Source organism: Ips typographus, linkage group LG2 (assembly GCF_016097725.1).
Source record: "Ips typographus isolate SLU linkage group LG2, UJ_Ityp_2.0, whole genome shotgun sequence".
NCBI classification, from domain to species: domain Eukaryota; kingdom Metazoa; phylum Arthropoda; class Insecta; order Coleoptera; family Curculionidae; genus Ips; species Ips typographus.
This window is the reverse complement of record NC_138423.1, coordinates 14,852,876-14,874,993: the sequence shown is the minus strand read 5'-3', so window position 1 is coordinate 14,874,993 and position 22,118 is coordinate 14,852,876. Positions and strand designations below refer to the sequence as shown.

The window sequence follows — 22,118 nt, the reverse complement described above, 5'->3', positions numbered from 1 at the left end:
TGAGGACTTTCTGAAAAAAATTGGCTATTTTGAACCACCCAAATGACATTATTATAATTAATAATGAAACAACAATTTATTTATTTCTTTTGATATATTTTATCTAAGGTTACTTAATGCGGACACTTGCAATATTACATATCACAGTGGATGAAGACAGCACATGATGGTGAGTGATTATAAAAAAAACTCGCGAAATATTCCTTCTACTGGATCATTTTAAAGTTTTCCAGTCGAATGGTATGTCGTCGGCAAAGATCTTCTTCTAGTGGCCACATTCGTGTCCCTGACCGGCGATTCATTGAGAGGTGCACCCGATTGGGTCAGTCTCGTCAACCTCATTTTGTTCAACAGTTTTTCGTCTAGTCGTTTTTCCAATTCTGACTTCATTTTCTGCATTGATTATTGTTGTAACTTTGTTTGGTGCATTGGTGTAAACATACCTCAAGAGCGTCCACATCCCTACTGATGCGCGTTCGCGGAGTGTCAGGTCGTTCCTTTTCCCTCTCTAGATTTTCTCTTAGTTGGGTAAGTCTGTCCTTTTCCAGCTTAATGGCGTTTTGCATTTCTGAAACTACAAAACTCGTGGACAATGTTATTGCTTTTTGTATCTGTTTGACGCACTTTTTTGTTGAGTCTGTCTCTGCTTTTTCAGCAGATCTCCTTCCAGTTCCGCTATTCTGCGCAGTAGCGATAACCGGTCCCGACCCTGGCTCGGCCTTAACAGTCCAGCTTGTTGACCTAAGCGTTCCAGAATATTCGCGGCTGCTTCGTTAAGTTGCTTATGCACAAATTGCAATTCCTCAACAGTTAAAGCCTGTTAAATTAGCAGATCTTACACCCCAAGAAACTTAGTAAACAAAATGTCATACCGCAAAACCTTTAAGAGCAGCTTTTTTCAAAAGTTCATCCAGACTATTTGCGCAGGGACAGAGTTTCTTACCATAAAAGGCCAGCTCATCAGCAGACAGTGGGGTTGTCAAGGTTAGGTAAGCTGGCGGTAAGGAGACTGTCTCGAATGTTGCCATGGTAAGTTTGTCGTCTCTTTTTTTTCTTATCTAAAAATGTAGTTTTCAGTTATTAGCCACCGTATTTACCAATATAATATGATCACCTTTGGTGCTTGAGACTCTGCAGTTTCTGAAACTTCCTGTGAACAAAAAGGAGTTTGTATTGAATGGTACTAAAAGTGTTGCCACATGTTTTTGAGAACCAGTAGGAAGATAGATCCACTATCACCAAATCTTGTCTACATACCTCTGGGACTGTTTTAAGTGGTCCTTCCATTGTTTCCTCTAAACTCGCACTGTGCACTTTTGTGTCCATCTTCTTCTCAATTTGCTGTGCTTCAGGCCTAACAACACTGTCTGTCTTCACAGCTTTAGGCTCTTCCTTCACCTTTTTCTTCTCTTCACCCAAAACACTTCGGTCTTCTCTCATCTTCGGTAGACTCTCAATTCCTTCACTCTTAGTCAACGAGGCTCGTAGCTGTTTTATCACCTCATTCTCCTTCTCCAGCATTTGCGATCTCTTTCTCTCCTTCAAGACTTCCTGCTCCAAAACCGAAGCCACAGTCTTCAAGTCGCTGTGCTTCCTCTCCAACTCTTTGCTACGTTTACGTTCCCTCATCACCACCTTCTCCACGTCGGCCACTTTGCTCTTGATCTCTAAACTTTTCCTTTTCTGGTCTTCAACCAGGTTCTTCAATTTGTCTTTGTCGCGCTTGTTGCCTTCCAGCTCTCGCGTTAAGTCGTCTATGATGTCTTTCAGGGCTTGTATCTCTTTGTCGTGTTTGGCATTCAAACTTTGCACATAATCGCCGTGAGCTTTTTGCAATTTGTCGATGTTTTCATCGTTTTTCTTTAGAAGGTTTTTGATGTCGCGATCGAATTGTGCTTTTAGGGATGCTATAGTATCTTCGCATTCTTTTTTCTGTTTTGCCAGTTCTTGCAGTAAAGCTTGGTAGTCACCGGTTGGTTTGTCGGTTGTTTTAGTTAATGTAGTGTCTTTGTCGGTCTTCACTTCCGGCTTGGTGCTGGCTAACTGTTTTTTTAGATTGGCTACTTCTTGTTCAAGTTGGTTGATACGATTTTTCAGTTTATCCGTTTCTTTCTTTGAGTCACTGGAAGAGCTTTCAGCATCATGGAGCGCGGACAGTGAGTGGTCGTATTCCTCCTTGAGTTTGGCGTTTTCCATTTGAAGATTAGCCATCTTCTGCTTCAAATTCGCTATCTCATCTTTGAGATTTCCTATCCCTATTTCGGGTTTCACAACTTTTGTTTCAGGCGCTTTTACACCCTTTAGTTTCTCAATTTCAGCTTGTAACTGTTTGATTTGTTCTCTCAGTTTGTTGTTTTCAGCTTTCAAACTGTCAGAGTCTTTTGGCACAACTTTAGCCTCGTCTATGTCTTTTTTAAGGTTCACGGTTTGGGTTTCCAGTTGGGCAACTTTCTGCTTTAACTGAGCTTCATTGTCTTTAACTTTACTCAATTCCGCAGCACTTTTTTTTGCTTCGTTCAAAGCGGCTTCCAGATCTTTCTTCAGTTTATCCAAAGTGTCTTGCATTTTGGCTATTTGACTTTTGAGATTGGCGTTTTCCTGCTTTAAACTTGCACTTTGTGAAGCATCTTTCAAGGCATTCTCCAGGTCTTTCTTCAATTTGGTGTTATCCGCCTCCAATTGCTGCAATTGCTTCATGTCGTCCGAGAGGGGTTTAGTTGTAGGTTTTGCATCTTGAAGGTTTTTCTTCAGTTTTTCAATTTGGGCTTGTAGGTCATTGACTTTTTGTGTTTGATTGCCGCTTTCCTCGCGTTGTTTGCTGGCATTTTCAGTTTCTTTAGCAAGGTTCTTCTTCAGTTGCTCGTTTTCCTTTTGTAGCTGCGCGATTTTCAGTTTAAGATTGTTGATTTCGTCTTGCAACTTGGAGATTTCTTGAGTTTTGGCTTTGGCGTCACTTAAAGCAGCGTCCAGTTGTTTCTTTAAACCAGCTTTGTCGGATTCCAATTGAGCTAACTGCTGCTTCAGTTTGTTAGCGCTATCATCAGGTGTTTCGGTTTTTACCTCTTTTGGTGTCTTTTCCAAATCTTTTTTTAGTTTGGAGTTATCGATTTCCTGTTGAGCCAGTTTCTGGCGCAGTTTGTTGTCTTCATCCTGTAACTTGGACAGGTCCCCCAACGTCTTTTTTGCATTGTCCAGTGCTTTCTCCATATCAGCTTTAAGTTTGGCATTGTCAGCTTCTAGTTGAGCTATTCGTTGCTTCAACTTCTCATTTACTTGCTTTAAGTCGGCTAAATCTCCAGCTTGTTTCTTGACATTTTCCAGGTCGTTTTTGGTCTTTTTGCTGTCGTCTTCGCTTTTAGTTAATTGCTGCTTAAGTTTGTTCGTTTCGTTAAGTGCGGCTGCCATATCATCACTCAGTTTCTTACGATCGGTTAAGGCGGCGTCAAGGTCTTTTTTTAGTTTGGCGTTATCAATCTCCAGCTGGGCTATTCGCTGCTTCAGTTTGTTTTCATTGTCTTTGAGTTCACCCAGTTTGGCCAGATCTGTGCCAGTTTTACTGGCGTCATCAGCTAGGGCTGCTTTCTCTTTTTGTAGTTTCTTGTTGGCTTCTTCCGTTTGGTTTAGTTGAGATTTGAGTTTGTCCTGGTCAGCTTTAAGTTGTTCAACTTGGGAGGTTGATGCTGCTAAATCGCTTTTCAGTTTGGAGTTTTCAGATTCAAGTTGTTTGATTTTGGATTGCAGTCTAGAGTTTTCGTCTTTGAGCTTTGCATTTTCTTGGGAGCAATTCAAAGCTTCTTGCTTTGCTGCATCCAAGTCTTTTTTTAGCTTAGACAGTTGATCTTGAAGCACTTTTACACTATCGTCGTCCCCTTTAGGTTCATCCGGCTTCTGCTTCACTTTTCCCAAATCAGCTTCCAACTGCTTGATCCTATCTTTACATTTGTTGTTTTCCTCTTGCAGTTTCTTTAAGTCACTAGTAGCAGTATTCAGGGCTTTTAAACCAGAATCCACCTCAGTCTTCAATTTGGCATTTTCCATCTCCAGTTGTGCCAAACGTTGCTTCAATTTGGAGTTCTCATCTCTAAGGGATTGTACTTCACCACCTGACTTTTTGGCATCTCCCATGGCGTTCTCCAGGTCCTTACGCAACTTAGAGAGTTCTGATTCAAGGAGTGCGGCTTTTTGCTTTGACTTTGACTCTCCACCTTGAATATCTGCCATTTCTGAACCCATTTTCTTCATCTGGTCTAATGTGGAATTGAGGTTTTTGTTCAGTTTGTCGTTGTCGCCTTCCAGCTGGGCAATTTTGCCTTTCAACTTAGCTTCGTTCTGTTTCATTTCAGCCAGATCGTCGCTAGCTTTGCGGGCATCGTCTAAAGCTTTCTGAAAGTCTTTTTTTAGTTTGGAGTTCTCATTCTCCAACTCTGCTATACGTTTGCGGAGTTTGTCGTAGTCTTCCTGCAGATTATCAAGCTTCTTGTCTGCAGGACTTTTTTTCAATTTATCATTTTCAGCTTCCAGTTGCAGCAATCTGGTTTTCAAATCCTGTAAATCCCCTACAGGTTTCGAGCTATCAGCCTGAGCCTTTTTTAGTTTGTTGATCTCATCTTGCAACGCCGCGTTTTCTTGCTTTAATTTATTGCTAGCATCTTGCTGTCCTGTAGTGGCTTGGATATTTGCTTTTGCTTGCTCCAAATCTTTCTCCATTTTGTCTTTATCGGAGTTTAGTTTCGAATTAGCTGCCTCCGTTTGATTGAGTTTTTGTTTTAGAGCAGCAATTTCTGCTTGCAGATCTCCAACAGTGTTAGTGCCTTTTTTGGCATCGTTCAAAACGCCATCGAGTTCTTTCTTCAATCTGGAAACTTCGGCTTCCAAATCGCTGACGTTCTTCTTGCATTTTGCATTGTCTTTTTCCAGGTCCAAGACTTTGTTGTTAGCGTTAAGGAGATCAGTCTGGGCTGTTGCTAAATCTTTCTTGAGTTTGGTGTTCTCTGCTTCAAGTTGTGTTAGCTTTTTCTTTAAGTCGGCGTTTTCGTCTTGCAGGTCGTTCATCTTGGTTATCGCTGCTTTGGCGTCAGCTTTGGACTTGTCTGCTTCTTTTTTCATAGCATCCAGGTTGTTCTCCATTTGTTGGACTTTAGTAGTGTCGTCACGTGTTGGTGCTTTCTCTAGTGGTTCTGTAGCTTTTTGCTGTAAAATTTGGTTGTCGTTTTTCAATTTCTGGTTTTCTTTGCTTGTGTTGTCTAGGTCTTTCTTCAAGTTGTCTTTATCTGAATTTGCCTGGGTTAATGCGTTTTTCAAACGGTCGTTTTCCGCCTCTAACTGAGCTATTCTGGCTTTCAGTTGGTCAATCTGGGTTGTCAACATTGCAGTAGGGTCACTGGTCTTCATCTTTCTTGCGGCTTCTTCAGCAGTTTCTGCTCTTTTTTGTGCGTCATTTAGTTGTTTCATCAGTTCGTTCATTTGGTTATTAAACTCCCCAGAAGGTTCGGGTGCTTTCAGTTTGTCTTTTGTCATCAAAGACTTGAGCTGATTTTCTAAATCATCAATGGTGGATTGCATAGCAGCTTTATCTCGCCCGTCTTTTTCTAAAACCTTCATGTCAATTGGAGCGGGTTTGTCCTTCCCTATTAGTGCCTCCATTTGTTTCTTATACCCTTCACTTTCTTTCTTTAAAGCTTCCAATGTTGCCGGATCTATTTTAGTTTTCTTCAAATTATCATTTTCAATGTTAAGCCTTGTGTTGTCAAGTTTGAGTTTTTCAATTTCAGCTTTCAGTCTATCATTCTCGTTTTTGAGGTTCTGATAGTCTTGTTCTAATTTACTGAGTCGATCATTGTCGGCTTGCAGCTTCTTATTCTGATTGGCTAGGCCTTCAAGGTCAGCCTCCATTTTGGAACTTCTTTTAGTCGTTGTGGCTACATTACTCATCAACATCTTGTCCAAGTCTTCTTTTTCTTTAACCAGGTTTGCGTTCTGGGCTTTCAAGTCTTCTTTCTGTTTTAAGGCATCGTCTAAGCGTTTTTGCAAGTCGGATAAATCCTTCTGATCACCTTTAGACTGTAACTGCGCTTTTAGGCCTTCAATGAGTTTCATCAAGTCCTCTTTCTCTTTTAGGCAGGTGCTGAGTTCTGCTTTCAGTTTAGCTAATTCTGCATCATGGGCTTTCAAGTCTTCTTTCTGTTTTAAGGCATCGTCTAAGCGTTTTTGCAAATCGGATAAATCCTTCTGATCACCATCTGGGGACTGTAACTGCGCTTTTAGGCCCTCAATGAGTTTCAGCAAGTCCTCTTTCTCTTTTAGGCAGGTGCTTAGTTCTGCTTTCAGTTTAGCTAATTCTGCATCATGGGCTTTCAAGTCTTCTTTCTGTTGTAAGGCATCGTCTAAGCGTTTTTGCAAGTCGGGTAAATCCTTCTGATCACCTTTAGACTGTAACTGCGCTTTTAGGCCTTCAATGAGTTTCAGCAAGTCTTCTTTCTCTTTTAGGCAGGTGCTGAGTTCTGCTTTCAGTTTAGCTAATTCTGCATCAGGACCTATTGTTACTTCTAGTGGTCCAGCTTTGGGCAACTCTTTTTTAAGGTTATCAATCATCTTCAGCAACTCTCCTTTCTCTTTTAGACAATTATCCAGCTCGGTTTTTAATTTGATCAACTCCTGGGCATCAGGTTGTGTTTGACCAGGCATCTTTTGTTCCTCCAGCATCTTCAGAAGGTTTTCTTTGTCTTTCAATGCTTTGTCCAGGTCGTTTTGAAGTTTTATAGGTTCAGCTAGTGGAGTTTTTAGTTTTAAAGTATCATCTGCCTCACTTGCAGGTTTCTGGCTTCTTAAATCATCCAAAGCTTTTGCAAGTGCATCTTTCTCGTTCAGGCATTTTTGCAGTTCAGCTCTTAGCTTGGCTATAGTGTCTTTGCATTCCTGAAGTTCCACCTGCAATTTATTGTCTGGTGTTGACATCAAGTCTGCTTTTATTGACGGGTCTAAGTGTTTCTGAAGATCATTCAGCTGTTTCAGCAGCATCTCTCTTTCCTTCATGCAATTCTCCAAGTCCGCTTGTAGCTTTTTGAATGCTGTCAAATCTAGATTTTCTGAGCCTTGTCCTTTTAATTCATTGATGATTTTTAAGAGAGATTGTCGTTCTTTAAGGCAAACCTCCAGGTCTGCCTTCAGTTTGGCTAAAGTGTCAGCATCAGAAGATGCACTTAGTTTTAGTTTCAATGCTTGAATTTCTGCTGTTAAGCTTTCCTTATCCTTTAAGCATTCGGCTAGGTCAGTTTTAAGTTGCGCGAACAATGTAAGATCAGGTTCATCGCCTTTTTGCATGCTGGCCAATTGACTTTTCAGGTTGTTAACCAAATTGAGCAGGGCATCTTTTTCTTTCAAGCAATTTGCTAGTTCTTCCTGTGTTTTCTGGGAATCTTGCGGAGAGTCTTTGTTGTCCCTAAAATGATCAGGCGGTCCAACTACCCGACCTACGTGACTAATAGGTTGCTGACCTAACTGGCTCTTCAGATAAGAGTTCTCTTCCTCCAGTTCACGAATTCTGGCTTGAGCTTTCTTCAAGCGATCATCCAAATTCCTGGCAACTTCCTGGACTTCAGCAGAATGCATCCTCAAAGCAGCACTTTCCCCTTCAAGGTGTTCGCTCAAATCTGGTACTAAAACATCATCTTCATCATGTTCCACTAATTTAGGTTCCCCAGACCTTGCTGTATACATTTGGTCGTCTTCTTCCTCCAAAAGGTCATTGGGAATCTTCAAATTTAAATCTCCAATCTGAGTGGAAAGTTTTGCATCAGTTCCAGGGACTCTCTGGCAAATGCAGGTTTTAGGTTGAGTAATCCTGCAAGTGCAACCACAATTACATTGCACAGATTTGGCTTCCTGTTCTGGCTTTTTAATAGTTTTCTTTTTGCACGTGCATCCGGCACAACATCTGATGATGACTTTAGGTTCTGCAGGTGTTTTCTTGCAGTTGCACCCAGGACAGCAACGATACGCCTTCTTATTATCCCATTCTGCGTATTGCTCTTCCAGCTCTAAAGCGATGCGTTCAACAGCGCATTTGGACTGCTCCAACATGTTTTTAAGCTGGTAGTTCGTTTCGTCACCAGAACTTGGTTGGTTACTTAGGAATTGAAGACGTTCGTTTTCTAATTTAGCTTCTTCTAAATCTGTCTGCAGTCTGACAATTTCACCACCTGGGCATGTAGTAGGAAGAGCAAGTTCTCGATCTTCCAAAACTTCTTGCATGGTTTCTATTACTCGTCTTTGCTCTTCAATTTGTTGGTTTAGAATGGTGTTTTCTTCATTTTTTTCCTGAAGGTTCAGTTTTAAGTGGTTTACCGTGTTTTCTAGACATTTTTTGTTGCATTTCAGTGCGTCGTTTTCTTCCAGAAGAGTGCGATTTTGATTTCTCAGTACAGCGGTTTCGTCATGCAAGTTGTGGAATGAGGTGTCGATTTTCTGGTTCATCGTGGCAATTTTCTCTTCTGAGAGTTGCAATATGCTCTCTTTCTCTTCCAACTCGATTTTCAGGCTGGATACTACTTCTTTCATTTTGTTTTGCTGTTGTTCCTTGCCTTGTGCCAAACACTCAATATGAGACACCAAACGTTTGATTTCTTCCTCTTGTTCACAGATACACTTCTCTAAATCTTCAGTCTGTTTTCCCAGAATGTCCCTTTCACGTTCCACCGCTTTTGCCTTGTCCAGTTGCGTTCTTAGCAGGTTACATTCAGTTTCTAGGCCAACGAGTTGCTCATACTTGCGCTTGTAACGGTCTCGTTCTGCTTTTACCACATCCAGGGCCTTCATCTGGACGCACATGTGTTCGTAGTCACCTTGCATTTGAAGTAGCTCATCCAGACTAGATTGTAACCTGGACAAAGTAATTTTATAATCGAAAATAATGGTTGATTTGAATGTAACTAGCCTCTCCTTTTCGATTTGCAATAGCTCTTGTTCCTTGCACATCGATTTGTAGCTTTCTAATTCGTGTTCCATGCAAACTATTCGAGATTTCAAGGTTTCAGTCTCGGTTTTTTGATTTAAAGAATCGATTTCCGCCATTGTACACTTGTTTCTCATGCTGTCCAACTCGTCTTCGGCTTGCTGCACCTCTTTAGTGGCTAAACGTAGTTGTCTTTCCAAATCGTCCACCTGGTGTGAATTCAAACAAACATTATTGCTTAGGTATATATACAGTGTGATTTTAAAACATTATTCTTGACATGCTGACTTTACAATGTTGTTGAGAATTTGTAAAAAAATAAATTATAAGGTCAAAGAACAAGATAAAACTTGTGGGTGCAACGACACATGGTGTTTCCGCCATGGAGACTAAGAAGTAAACAAATATTACAAATCCATTCGTGCGTAAAGTACATATTACATTTGAAATTAAAAAAAATCCATTTTAAAAACCGACTTACCCTTTCAGCTTTCTGTTTCAAAGCAACCAACTCCTCATCCAACCCCCTCATCTGCTCCACCCTCTTAGCTAAGCGATCCCTGTCTTTGAGGACGTCGTCCAAAAGAACCGACCTCCTTTTGAACACTTCCACATCTTCAGGAAGATCGTGGTAGGCATTCAGTTCTTTCTCCAGAACTTCCACTCGATGTTGCAGTACGTCTCGTTCTGCCACAGTTTCGGTCAGTGTGAGCAGTTTCAGTTTTAGTTGTTCCAAACTGTCTTGATCACCATCACATCCTAAACAAATCAATTTGAACACTAGAAACCTTGTTGATTGCTAACTAACCTAGAATGTGTAGCTTTTCTTCAGATTTCAGGCATCTGAGCTCGAGTTCCTGATTGTTTTTCTTCAATCGTAGATTCTCTTCTTGGATTGAAGAAAGTTTGGCGCAATAGCGTTTTAACACTTGGACTTCTTTTTGGATGATCCTAGTTTCTTCAGCTGGTGATTGGGACGTGGCCTTCATTCTTTGGATTTCTTCTTCCAAGACTTGAATCTCGTTATCACACGAATGGCTACTAGCCACCCGGGAGATGGAAACTTCTGGTTCCGTGTCTTGTGAGTCTCCAAAACCCAAATCCAGATTATCCTGCAAGAAATTCGTTAGGGAAGTTTGGTTTTTTGTAATTAAACGCTGACAGACTCTAAGTTGAGCCAGTTCGTGTTGAGAAGTCTCCAGTTTCTTGCGCAAGCCATCTCGTTCCTCCACTATATGCTTGATGTTTTCCAATTGGGCCAGAGCCGCAGTAGCAATCTTACGTTGTTCTGCGCAGTACGCATCTTTAGCCTACAATTTCAAATTCATTGTAAACTTGATTTTGTGCGTATGCAAGCACTTACAAAACCTTTCTTATACAGTGCTGTCATTTTGAAATAAACTATTACAAGATGTTGTCATTTTTTGACGTTTGACGTTTGTGAAGGTAACCAGTACTCACCTGCATCTCTTCCTCCAACTCCGCGATCTTCTCCTCTTTTGTTAAATCGCCTGCGCACGTTGCCCGACACACCTTCATAGGTTGCATCAACTTCTTCAAACAACTCTCCAATTCTGGAGCGCAACTCATTGAACTTCCAGAATGTTTCTGTGTCTCACGATATTGCGGTTCTGTTGAAGTAGGACACACATGTTTTGGTGTTTCACTCTCCTCTGAATCAGGAAGGCTGCCGCACTTATGTCTGCAGGGTGTGGTGCTGGGTGTTTTGCGACATTCCGGTTTGCATGGAGGTTCGCCGTCATGATGAACCACTGAGTCAAAGTGAACATGACCTGGAGTTTTAGAGCTAACATCACCGGCTGTTTTGGAGGCTTGTGAGCAACTTGCTACGCATTCGGCTATTATAGCTCGTTCCCTTTCAGCATACTGCAGAGCAGGCTGTTGAACTTCTTGAAGTGGAGGTCTTGGTGCAAACCAACTTGCAAATCTTTGGGTCGAATGACTTTGGTCTTGTACGGGTAATTGCTTAATAGCTTCTGCATATTTGTTTTCTTTGGATATTTCGGCTTTTGGAACTTCATCCAATATCTCCACATCAGGTGTAGCTTGACCAGTCTGAGCATCTACAAACTCATCTTCATCATCATCAGCAACCTGTATTTCAAGTTGTGTAATTTGATCCGGAGAAACTTCAGTCTCATGTGGGACAAACTCGCTAAAAACATCTTCTTTAAAACTATCTCTATGGTCGTATGGTCCTTCATAAATTTGGATTATCTGGTGGCTGTCGGATATGGTTACAGACACGTGTTTAGATTTTACTTCCGAAATATCTTCTAGAGGAGCCTCAGCGGCTGTTTCGTCAATACTGGGTTCTTCCAAAGTAGCATCTGGGATTGTAGAATAGTCAATTTTGTCACGTTCATCCACTACATCGTCTTTGATTTTAAAGCTGTCAGAAGTTTTGGCGTCAATATCTATAATTGAAGGAGCAGTTTCATGTGTTTCAGATATGGAGAATGCAGTTTCAGTCACTTCAACGTCTTCAGATTTTGGTTCTACTATTTCATCGGAAACTAATTTATCGATTGCAGGAGCAGTATCATCGACCAGTAATTGGGAGCTGTGCATTTCAGACGTGGAGAATGCAACATCTACCATTTCAGCGTCATCAGCTTTTGGTTCTACAACTTCATCGAGAACTAAGTCTTCTTTTAGTTTAGAGCTGTGATCTTCAGATGTGGTGGTATCAATATCTGCATTAGCATCCATAAGTACCACAATTTCAGCTGCTTCTCCAGTTCCTATTTCACTTGGAGTTCCTTCTTCTGCAATATCTGGAACGAGATATTCCATAGAAGCTTGATCAATCTTTGGACTTTCGTCGATCAGTTCCGAGTCTGTATTAATTTCACTAATGTCTTCAGCAGTCTCGACGGGTTCCTCATCCACTGCTTCCCTATCAACTTTCTTGTTGGCGCATGGCGCTCTGCACTTTCTCTGGTAAATAGCTTCGGTAAGAGTCTGAGGAGTTCTTCTTTCTAAAAGTGGACCAGTAGTTGGTATTCCCACCACCTGACCAGATAACATCCTGGACACTACACTTCCAGTTTTGATATTTTCGGGAATGACTTCTGAAGTATCTGTAGGAGCTTCTTCCCAATCTAGTACTAACTTTGGTATCCAGTGGGGTTCTGGAGCGGCCCATATAGCTTTGTCACTCTCAGTTATGGTAGAAATCTCCATATCCAACAAAGACGGGGTTTCCGGTCTGGAAGTCTCTGCCCAATCTGGAATGGTTTCTCTAGGTGAAACGTCTTCAGGGATGTAGTAGCCAGGAGGTGGAGCTAAGTCCCAGGGTGTTTCTGAATCGATTCCAATAACCACACCTCCAGTTTCTTCCGCAAATTTCGTAGTGCGCTCTCTAGCATTTCTGCAAGGTGCCAAACATTTGTGGTCAATTCGTTTGCTTTCAAACATCTCTTCTTTGGACCTCGCAGATTGGAATAGTCCTTCTTGAGTGTCTACAGATATTCGTTGTAGGTGAGGGGTTAAGTAAATGTCATCTTCTGGAAGTTGAGGTCGTCTTGCACCATCATCAGGTTTTCCTGATGGTGGTGTATTGCACGCTGCCCTGCAAACAGAAGGGTGAATTCCTCCAGGTGGTCCACGACCTTGAAGGTACGCATCTCCAGGTCTAGCTGATGGTGGTTTTGCTGGTTTATTGCACGACGCCTTACAACCAGATGGTTGAATGCCCCCAGGTATTCCAGGTGGGCCAAATCCCACAAACTTGGGTAGCCGTCCGTCTTGTGCACCTTCAGGGATTAGCTGGCCTGCAGAAAATCCTTCCGGTGCGATTGCTGTTGGCATACCATAATAGGGTACTTGTTGGTCTTGTGGTGTAATGCCACGTAGTTGCATACTTCCAGGTACCCCTTCGGTGATTCCTGCTTGTTCTGCTAGTGGCCCAAAAGGTACAAATTGGGGTACTCTTCGGTCTTCAAGGCCTGGCAAAACTCCTTCAGGTATTCCAGATTCTCCTTCGCGAAATGGTATCTCACCAGGCAATCCTTCACGCTGATAACCTTCGGGCGATTTTGGGCCTCTTTGACCACCTCCAAAAGTATCCACAGCAACTCCTTTAGGTAGTATTCCGATTTCTGCTTCTGCCGGTTTTTCAAAAAGCGGTATTTGTCTTCCTGTATCAGTAGGAAATCCCTCACGTCCAACTCCCTCCGGCCTTTCTCCATAAGGAATTCCAGGTCCTTCTTCAGGTTCAGCAGTTGTCAATTTGGGTTCTTTTAAAGCATCTGTAGCAACTCTCTCAGGTACTACTCTAGCTCCTGCTTCTACCGCTCCTCCAAAAGCACTTATTCCTCGTTCTGCATCAGGAAGTCCCTCAGGCTGAACTCCTTCCGGCTTTTCTCCAAATGAAAATCCGGTTTCTCCAGGACCAGGTGTTCCCAACATAGGCTCCCGCAAAGCTCCAGCAGCTGCTCCTTCAGGTACCAGTTCTTCTCTAGCCGACACAAACTCTTCACTCCCCTTTAGAGTTATGGGTTCCTACATTAATGCCATTAATTTCAAAATCTTGTCAATTCTTATAACAATGTGAGTTCTTATACGTACTTTTTTGAACTTCTCCTGGTCTTTGTCCTTATCTGTATCCGACCAAGTGTCAGGATAATCCTCTCTTACTAATGCTCCCTAAAGTAGATGATAGTTTTGTTACTGGTATATGAGATTTAACAGACTTACAGCTTCTTCTGGAGTTCTTTTGAAAACACCGGGAGCTGGCATAAGGTCTCCTTCTGGCTTTGGTTTTTTTTCTCCCGCTTCGCCATACGGTAATCCTTTTTTAATACCAGCCAAACGTTCTTCTTCACGCAGTCTTCTTTCTCCTTCTTCACCGTACGGTAGTTCTGTTTTAATGCCAGCCAAACGTTCTTCACCAAGCTTTAGCCTTCTTTCTTTTCCTTCGTCGTATGGTGATTCTTTTTTAATACCAGCCTCCTCTACTTTTGAAACACCAGTTGGTATCGCAGCTCCTCCTTCACGTTCTGATCTTCCTTCTCCTTCTTCACCATACTCTGGTCTTTTTTGTAGACGTATATCTCCTTCGGGTACTTCTTTCTTTATTTCATACTCTGGTGTTACTGGTCCTTTTAATTTGGCTGCCCTCTCCATTTCCATTTTAGCTGCTTCAGCTTCTTCAGCACCTTTTTCCCGAAGAGCTTTGGCAGCTGCTTGTTGCGCTGCTTCTCCATCTGGGACTTTACCTTCTGCGCGTGCTCCTGCGAGACGTACATCTTCAGCAGTGGGAGAAGGTGCTTCTCCCTTTCTTCCTACTGTAGTTTCCGCTTTTTGACTTGGAATCCCAGTTTTGGCTTCTGGTTTCATTGTGGTAACACCGGCTTCTTTAGAAATGGCTTCAGAAGTAACAATTTTTTTAGTACCATCCAATTTAGTTTCATCTACAACTGAAAATACGTTTAATTACTTTGATATTATATAAAATTATGCTTACCACCAGCTGGGGATGGTACTCTTCCTTTTGCATCTTGTACAGATTCTGGCATCTTTTTTCCAAGAACTTCTTTAGGTAGTGGTCCAGCTGCTATCAAATATTCAATAAATAATTTTGACTTTATCTATATATGATATATATGATTACCTTTAATTTGATCTTCTGGTTTTCCTACAAGCTGTTTTTCTTCTAGCTTCATTCTTTTAGATTGTTTTGGCATAATTCCAGCATCTTTCAATTCAGGTTCCTCCTTGGTTCCTGGTATTTTACGAGCATCTATACCTAAAAGATTGATTGATTACATATGAGAATATTCTAGAGGATGATGAGGACTATACCCTTATCCGTTTCATCGGCTTTCTTTTTGAGTACACCTGGTTTTTTGCCCAGTTTCTCCAACTCATCTAGATCACTGCAGATCGATCCACATTCATCTAGATCCAAACGGCAATATTTCCAAAAATCTTACTTACAACTAGAGCTTACCTGCATCTGCTACTCCTTTCTTTCCAACTTCTGTAATGGATTATAGATTAGACAAACTTATTGCAAAACTCTATACTAAACTCACCTTCCTTTTTCCTTTCTTTAAGGATATCAGCCCCAGTTTTGGGTACTTTCTCTAGTTTTTTCCTCTCTTCCGCCATTTCATCTTTTTGTCTCCTTATCGCATCAGCTTGAGCTGTACCTGCAGTTAGTTCTTTATACGCTTTTTCCGCATCAGCAACATCTTCTCCAATTCCTTTACCGGGTTTGGTAACTAAAGGTTTTATAGGTTCTACGTCCATTACATCTTCAGCTTTCTTCGCAGCTGGCAATGGTTCAGTTCCTTTTACAGGTTTTGCTAGTGTTCCTGGTTTAGCTTTAACATCACCGTCAGGCTGTTTGGTATCAGGTGATGCTTCTCTTGCTACTCTTTTTCTAGCTTCTTCATCTTTATCTTCAGCTTTTGTTGTAACTTTATCTCCCAGAGGTTTTTCTTTAGCTGTTTGTTTGGATTTACCATCAGCTGCACCAGGTAATTCTCTGACTCGCTCAGCTGCATGTATTTCTTCTATTTTTCCTGCAGGTCGATCTTTAGCAATATCACCTTTATCAACTGCCTTTGTAATAATTGACTGGTCTTTTTCTTTAAATGCTTGTTTGGCTTTATCATCAGTTACACCAGGACTTACTTCTCCACTTTTTCCAGCTGCAGGTTTTCCTCTGTCTTTTAGAATCTCATCTTCATCAGTTCTTTTTGCGGACTTTAATATATCTTTTTCCTTCTTTTTTAAATCCTCTTCTTTGGTTTTGGCTTTCTCATCTGCTAATCCTCTACTTTCTGGCCTTTTAGCTGGTTGGATTTCGGAATCTTTTTGAGATTTTACCAGCTGGTCTTCTGGTCTAGTTTTTTCTCTACCTGCCATTTTCTCTTCGTATTTTTTAATACGTTCGGTAATAGGTTCTTTCCCATCTTTTGCTAGGTCCTTAGTTTCTTTTTTTGCATCTTTAGTTTTACCATCTTCTTCGACTTTTTCAAGTATTTTTCCAGGCGTGGGAGCAGTTTCCTTTGCTGGTTTGCCCATCATTTTTTCACCTTCTCTGGCTTTTAAATCACCCTCAGTTCTTTTGGTGTCTTTGAATTCTTTTGGAACTTTGTCCTTCTGTGAATCAGCTAAATCAGCTCTGGTTTTTTTAATGTCAGAGACTGTTCGCTGGTCTTCAGCTTTAGGTAATGGGACAGTCTCTTTTGTTGGTTTTGTGGTTCCATCTTCTCTCGCTGCTTCTTTTTTAATTCCTGGTTTTTCAAGCTTTTCCTTTTCTTCTTGCATCACTTTGTCACCAAATTTAGTGGGTTTTAACTCCGCATCTTTGGAAGTGTCAGGTTTAGTCTTGGCTTCTTTATCATCTTTCCTGCCTGTTTCAGGTTTTACTCCAGCTTTAGACGCTTCTTTCAGCTTTTCTCTAGCTGTTTCAGCTTCTCTTTCTTTTGAAGATGCCCCTGTTGGTTTTCCAGTTTCTTTTTTATCTTTGGGTGATTCGGGTTTAGAGGCTTTTTCATCTGAAAATGAACATATATCATTTGACATCCAAATGAAACCAGTTTTTTCTCCCAACCTTTACCGACTGTTTCTGCTTGTTTTCGGCTGGCTATATCCGGCTCACCTTTGGTTTCTTTTAAGGAAACTTTCCCGTCATCCTTTCTAGTCGCATCGCTAACGCCAGGTTTTGGTATTTGTGCAGTTGTATCACCCTTTTCCTTACCTTTAGAGCCTTTTTGCTCTTCTGCAGCTGAGACCAAAATGGTTTGACCAAGTTTAATGCAATTACTTTCATTCATACCACTTGGTTTGGTGGAATCTATCGGGACTCCTCTTCTATCAGCGGAAACTTTGTCCCTTCTGGCATCCTCTTTTCTAAGTCCGTCTTCCTTTCTAATTCCATCATCTTTTATCAATTTTCCTTGGGAAGGTTCACCTGGTGGTGCTCTGGCTTCGTCCAGCTTCCCTCTCCCTCTTCCTTTTGCTCTTGCAGCTGGTTCAGCCGTTTTTCCTATTTTTTTAAATATTAAGCACACTAGACCTGGTGTGAGCTTTGGGTAAAACCTTTATCTGAAGCTGCAGATGAAGGTTCTAAATCCTTGTCAGTCACAGATGGTTTGCCTTCTCTGGATTCGTCAGCAGGTCTTGTTTTCTTTTCAGCTGACACGTCTTTTCTAAGGCCCTTACCACTATCTGGTTTAATTACAATGTGTTAGGGAATACTGGGTATGTATAGGTGGAGTTACCTTCTGTAGTTTTAGCAGCTCCTGTTCTATCAAATGTTTCTCCTTTTGTGGCTTTAGCTCCTCCTTTAGCTACAACTTAACTATTAGTAAAAGTTTGGAGTGTAAGCAGACGTACCATCTTCAGAAGCTTCTTTTCCACTCGATTTCCCAGGTCGTGGTTCTCCAGCTGCTTTGGATGCTGGTGGAGGAATTTTTGATTTGCCTTCCCCATCAGCTCGTAGTATTTTATCTTCTTTGTCTTCTGACGTTGAACTGGTGTAAGTACCTCCTGGTTGTTCTGTGCTGTCGTCTGGCCTTCCTCTTCCTCGACCTTTTGCTCGAGCAGGTTGGTCTGATGGCACTGCTGTTTTTAAATATTATATTACAGCAGTGTTGAAAGTTAACAGACTTAAGTCGAACCTCTTTCTGAAGTCACATCTGCAGGCTTTTTGGTGTCTTTGTCTGCTGCAAGGGCTCGATCTTTCTCTCCTGGTTTCTCCAACTTGTCACCAGCTGGTCGGCCTCTTCCTCGAACCTTTGAGGATTCGGACTCAGTTCCCAATTTTGCTGCTGGTTCCCTTTTTACAACTTCTGCAGGTTTTCTTCCCGCTGAAGTTGCTTGGTCACCTGGCTTTTTCTCAGCCGCTCTGGTAGCTAATAAGTCCGATAAACCCTTTGAATTTCTGCATATGCACTGTTACCTTCTGTGCCGGTCTTGTCACCTGTTGCTCCTTTCGGTGCTCCTGGCTTGGGTTGAGCGGCTGCGTTCAACCAAACATTAACTCAACTTCTTTACAAGTATATTGTTTAGACTTACCGTCTTCAGAAGGTTCTGTTCCTTTTGTCTTGTCTGTCATCGGTTCCTTAACCGCCATTTTGGGTGCTAGAGAAGGTGCTTTTGGAGCCTTTTCTCCAGATTCAGGTGCTCTACCTTCTTTCATTTTTGTTCCAGAAGGTTTGGTAGCTAAAAATATGGGTTATTAAACGACAGGGTTAATGCAATGTATCCAGTTACCATCTGGGCTTATTTTGTCACGTGCTATTTCTTTTGGTGCCCCAGTCCTGGCTTTAGCGGCAACTTTAAATTAAACCACAATTTAATTTGAATACATTTAATTAGTGTAAACTTACTGTCTTCAGAAGGTTCCTTGCCTTGTGATTTTTCAGATGTTGGTTCTCTGGTGGCTAGTTTGGATGCTGGAGAAGGTGCTCTTGGAGCTTTGTCTCCAGATTCAGGTGCTCTATCTCCTTTCATTTTCGTTCCAGAAGGTTTGGTAGCTAAAAATATGGATGTTGTTAAACGGCAGGGTTAATGCAATGTATCCAGTTACCATCTGGGCTTATTTGGTCACGTGCTGTTTCTTTTGGTGCCCCAGCCCTGGCTTTAGCCGCAAGTTTAAGTTAAACCACAATTTAATTTGAATACAATACATTTAATTAAAGTAAACTTACTGTCTTCAGAAGGTTCTTTGCCTTGTGATTTTTCAGATGTTGGTTCTCTGGTGGCTGGTTTGGATGCTGGAGAAGGTGCTCTTGGAGCTTTTTCTCCAGATTCAGGTGCTCTACCTGCTTTCATTGTTCCAGAAGGTTTGGTAGCTAAAAATATGAAAGTTGTGAAACGGCAGGGTTAATGCAATGTATCCAGTTACCATCTGGGCTTATTTTGTCACGTGCTGTTTCTTTTGGTGCCCCAGCCCTGGCTTTAGCCGCAACTTTAAATTAAACCACAATTTAATTTGAATACATTTAATTAGTGTAAACTTACTGTCTTCAGAAGGTCCCTTGCCTTGTGATTTTTCAGATGTTGGTTCTCTGGTGGTTAGTTTGGGTGCTGGAGAAGGTGCTCTTGGAGCCTTTTCTCCAGATTCAGGTGCTCTACCTTCTTTCATTTTTGTTCCAGAAGGTTTGGTAGCTAAAAATATGAAAGTTGTGAAACGGCAGGGTTAATGCAATGTATCCAGTTACCATCTGGGCTTATTTTGTCACGTGTTGTTTCTTTTGGTGCCCCAGTCCTGGCTTTACCCGCAACTTTAAATTAAACCACAATTTAATTTGAATACATTTAATTAGTGTAAACTTACTGCCTTCAGAAGGTCCCTTGTCTTGTGATTTTTCAGATGTTGATTCTCTGGTGGCTAATTTGGATGCTGGAGAAGGTGCTCTTGGAGCTTTTTCTCCAGATTCAGGTGCTCTACCCTCTTTCATTTTTGTTCCAGAAGGTTTGGCAGCTAAAAATGTTGAAGTTGTTAAACGGCAGGGTTAATGTAATGTATCCAGTTACCATCTGGGCTTATTTTGTCACGTGCAGTTTCTTTTGGTGCCCCAGCCATGGCTTTAGCCGCAACTTTAAGTTAAACCACAATTTAATTTGAATACAATACATTTAATTCATGAAAACTTACTGTCTTCAGAACGTTCCTTGCCTTGTGATTTTTCAGATGTTGATTCTCTGGTGGCTAATTTGGATGCTGGAGAAGGTGCTCTTGGAGCTTTTTCTCCAGATTCAGGTGCTCTACCCTCTTTCATTTTTGTTCCAGAAGGTTTGGCAGCTAAAAATGTTGAAGTTGTTAAACGGCAGGGTTAATGTAATGTATCCAGTTACCATCTGGGCTTATTTTGTCACGTGCAGTTTCTTTTGGTGCCCCAGCCATGGCTTTAGCCGCAACTTTAAGTTAAACCACAATTTAATTTGAATACAATACATTTAATTCATGAAAACTTACTGTCTTCAGAACGTTCCTTGCCTTGTGATTTTTCAGATGTTGGTTCTCTGGTGGTTAATTTGGATGCTGGAGAAGGTGCTCTTGGAGCTTTTCCTTCTCCTCCAGCAGGTTTGGTGGCTGAAAATAAAACTGTTAAGAGAACTCGTTAATGGAATACCATATAAAACTAGTTACCATCTGTACTTCTCTTGTCTCGTGCGGTTTCTTTTAGTGTTTCAGGCTTGGTTTGAGCCCCACCTTTAAACCGAACCGAATTTCAGTTTAGATACAACTATTTTCAGTAAGCTTACCTTCAGAAGGTTCTTTTCTTCTTGATTTGTCTGAAGTCGGTTCTCTAGCAGCAATTTTAGATGCTGGAGAAGGTGTTCTTGCAGCTGTTTCACCAGCTCCAGGTGCTTTACCTTCTTTCATTTCTGCTCCAGAAGGTTTGGTAGCTAAAATAACAATTTTTAGAAGAAACAGTTAATAAAAGGGCGTGTTTTGTACTGGTTTTTTGAGGAGTTGCAGATCGATCTCGACTTGCTGGGGTTTTTGCACTTACATCTCCAGCTTTTGGTGGTTTATCTAAATTATTATTATTTTAAGTTTGATTGGGACAAAAATCTGGAAATGTTCACCTCCTTCAGTTCTGCGACCATCAGGACTTCTTCCTTTATCCGCAGCTGCTAAATTGTCATCTCCTTCGCTTTTATCTCTAGAAGGTAAAGCATCTCCACCTTTCCTTTTGTCTGCACCTTTGGGGGCACCATCATCAAGAGGTTTGTCAGTTTTTCCTGCTTCTGAAGCAGGTTTGGCTTTCTGAGCAGCCGGTGAGGGTTTGCGGGCTGAAAGCTTTGCACCTTCTTCAGCCTGTACCTTTGAAGGAACGTCTCGTTTCTCTGCCCCTGTAGAACTTTTAGACTTTACCGGGACTAAAGCAATAGCACCTAAGTTTTTTGCAAACTCAAGTAATTGAATGGACCTTTACCAGAACCACCAGCTCCAGGTCTTTCTTTTTCAGTTTTAGGTTTTCTTGTTTCAGCAGGTTCGCCTGGTTTCCTAGCATCGCCAGGTTTGGCTAGGCCACCTGGACCACCTTCCACCTCTTAAATAAATAGTTAAAGCGCTAGAATTGCGGTAAAAAACTTGTTCAAACCTCTTCTCATTTTGAGGCTGCTTTCTTTTCCTTTATCTTCTCCCTTAGAACCTGCCTCATCTTCTTTGACTCTTTTTCTCCCGTCTTCTCTAGCTGCGGTAGCATCATCTTTATCTCTCTTGGTTGGAGTTTTATAAGCAGTTTTTCCTGGGGCTTTACGTTTTAAGGTTAATTCAAATATAAGCTTATGTTGGGCAGTTTGTACCTGTTCCAGGAGTTCCGGAAGGCTTAACCCCAGTCTGCTTGTCTTCTACAATTATTACAAATCAGACAAATATTTTCAAGTTGATGAGACTTTGTGTACCTGTATCGTACGGCTTCTCTTTTCTTCCGGTTGCATCTTCGGGTTTTCCTGCAATTATAACTTTGATTGGGTTTGACCTGAAATTAATTGGCACTTACCTTGGGTTCCTTTAGTTTTGGAAGGTCGTCCATCCTCTTTTCCAGCTTCTCCTTTTGAGACTGTAAAGATCAGTTAAAACGGCCCATACACTATACAATTAGTTGTACGACAAGTTGTACAACTCAGGTCGCGTCGACCGTCGAAACGATAATTGCATAGTGTGTGATGCTGTCGTCCAACAAGTCGTACGACCCGGTCGAATCGTACGGTAGTTTGACTGGAGAAAAATTTATCGTACGACGGCGTTTGATATCCGACAAATCGGACTCAATTCGACATAAACTTAAAAAAAGAACTTAAAATTCTCGCAAATATGGAGACTAATACATTTTGGAATGAATTTATTGATCTCTATCGTGAGCAGGTTAGTTTGTGGGATGTGAAATTCAATGAATATGCCAATAAACATAAACTTTTTCCTTTCTTTTCTTTTTCCTAACTTTTCTTTCATCATGAACTAAAGCGACCACTATTGCTGCTGTATTTGTTTTTGACAACGAACGGCGGCATGATGCTCTGTGTGCTACATAAATTTTAAAACGTACTGCAAATCTTTAAGACCGATTGATGCTCAGATCGTTTGTGTTTGTGGCCAAAATCATGTGCAACTTGTCGCATCAATTGTCTGTTCAATCTATCGTACAACTTGTCGTACGACTAATTGTAT

At 41.4% G+C, this 22,118-nt stretch overlaps 2 protein-coding genes across 5 annotated transcripts in view; both read right to left on the bottom strand.

Annotated features, from left to right (window-relative positions):
* Window positions 1–75: 75 nt before the first annotated feature.
* On the bottom strand, window positions 76–18,578 carry LOC145725326 (uncharacterized). Of its 4 annotated transcripts, none has more exons than XM_081974038.1 (29): window positions 18,522–18,578; window positions 18,322–18,468; window positions 18,206–18,268; window positions 18,008–18,154; window positions 17,892–17,951; window positions 17,611–17,844; window positions 17,327–17,554; window positions 17,212–17,280; window positions 17,030–17,158; window positions 16,767–16,976; window positions 16,542–16,715; window positions 15,013–16,485; window positions 14,928–14,957; window positions 14,780–14,875; window positions 14,589–14,723; window positions 14,442–14,531; window positions 13,673–14,394; window positions 13,544–13,621; window positions 10,412–13,477; window positions 10,117–10,260; window positions 9,759–10,062; window positions 9,432–9,709; window positions 8,933–9,159; window positions 1,258–8,878; window positions 1,115–1,150; window positions 873–1,058; window positions 625–817; window positions 444–574; window positions 76–393 (listed from the first exon to the last, which is right to left on the bottom strand). In XM_081974038.1, the coding sequence occupies exons 2-29, from the start codon at window positions 18,443–18,445 to the stop codon at window positions 220–222; spliced, it is 16,422 nt and encodes a 5,473-aa protein (XP_081830164.1). In that variant the 5' UTR covers window positions 18,446–18,468; window positions 18,522–18,578; the 3' UTR covers window positions 76–219. The 4 variants fall into 4 exon arrangements, with proteins under 4 accessions (XP_081830164.1, XP_081830166.1, XP_081830165.1 ...); XM_081974040.1 differs by having other exon boundaries at window positions 444–568; XM_081974039.1 differs by having other exon boundaries at window positions 14,442–14,528.
* The window catches only part of LOC145724625 (uncharacterized), a 7,368-nt gene continuing 3,780 nt past the window's right edge, over window positions 18,531–22,118 (bottom strand). Inside the window, exons 5-23 of the mRNA XM_081972982.1 lie at window positions 21,451–21,510; window positions 21,353–21,400; window positions 21,254–21,298; window positions 21,049–21,201; window positions 20,881–20,997; window positions 20,531–20,797; window positions 20,400–20,477; window positions 20,204–20,347; window positions 20,088–20,150; window positions 19,914–20,030; window positions 19,793–19,855; window positions 19,593–19,739; window positions 19,472–19,534; window positions 19,272–19,418; window positions 19,156–19,218; window positions 18,956–19,102; window positions 18,840–18,902; window positions 18,643–18,786; window positions 18,531–18,568 (exon numbers count right to left, since the gene is read on the bottom strand). Of these exons, the coding sequence (XP_081829108.1) occupies window positions 18,531–18,568; window positions 18,643–18,786; window positions 18,840–18,902; window positions 18,956–19,102; window positions 19,156–19,218; window positions 19,272–19,418; window positions 19,472–19,534; window positions 19,593–19,739; window positions 19,793–19,855; window positions 19,914–20,030; window positions 20,088–20,150; window positions 20,204–20,347; window positions 20,400–20,477; window positions 20,531–20,797; window positions 20,881–20,997; window positions 21,049–21,201; window positions 21,254–21,298; window positions 21,353–21,400; window positions 21,451–21,510 (1,967 nt within the window). The remainder of the gene's footprint in view (window positions 18,569–18,642; window positions 18,787–18,839; window positions 18,903–18,955; window positions 19,103–19,155; window positions 19,219–19,271; window positions 19,419–19,471; window positions 19,535–19,592; window positions 19,740–19,792; window positions 19,856–19,913; window positions 20,031–20,087; window positions 20,151–20,203; window positions 20,348–20,399; window positions 20,478–20,530; window positions 20,798–20,880; window positions 20,998–21,048; window positions 21,202–21,253; window positions 21,299–21,352; window positions 21,401–21,450; window positions 21,511–22,118) is intronic.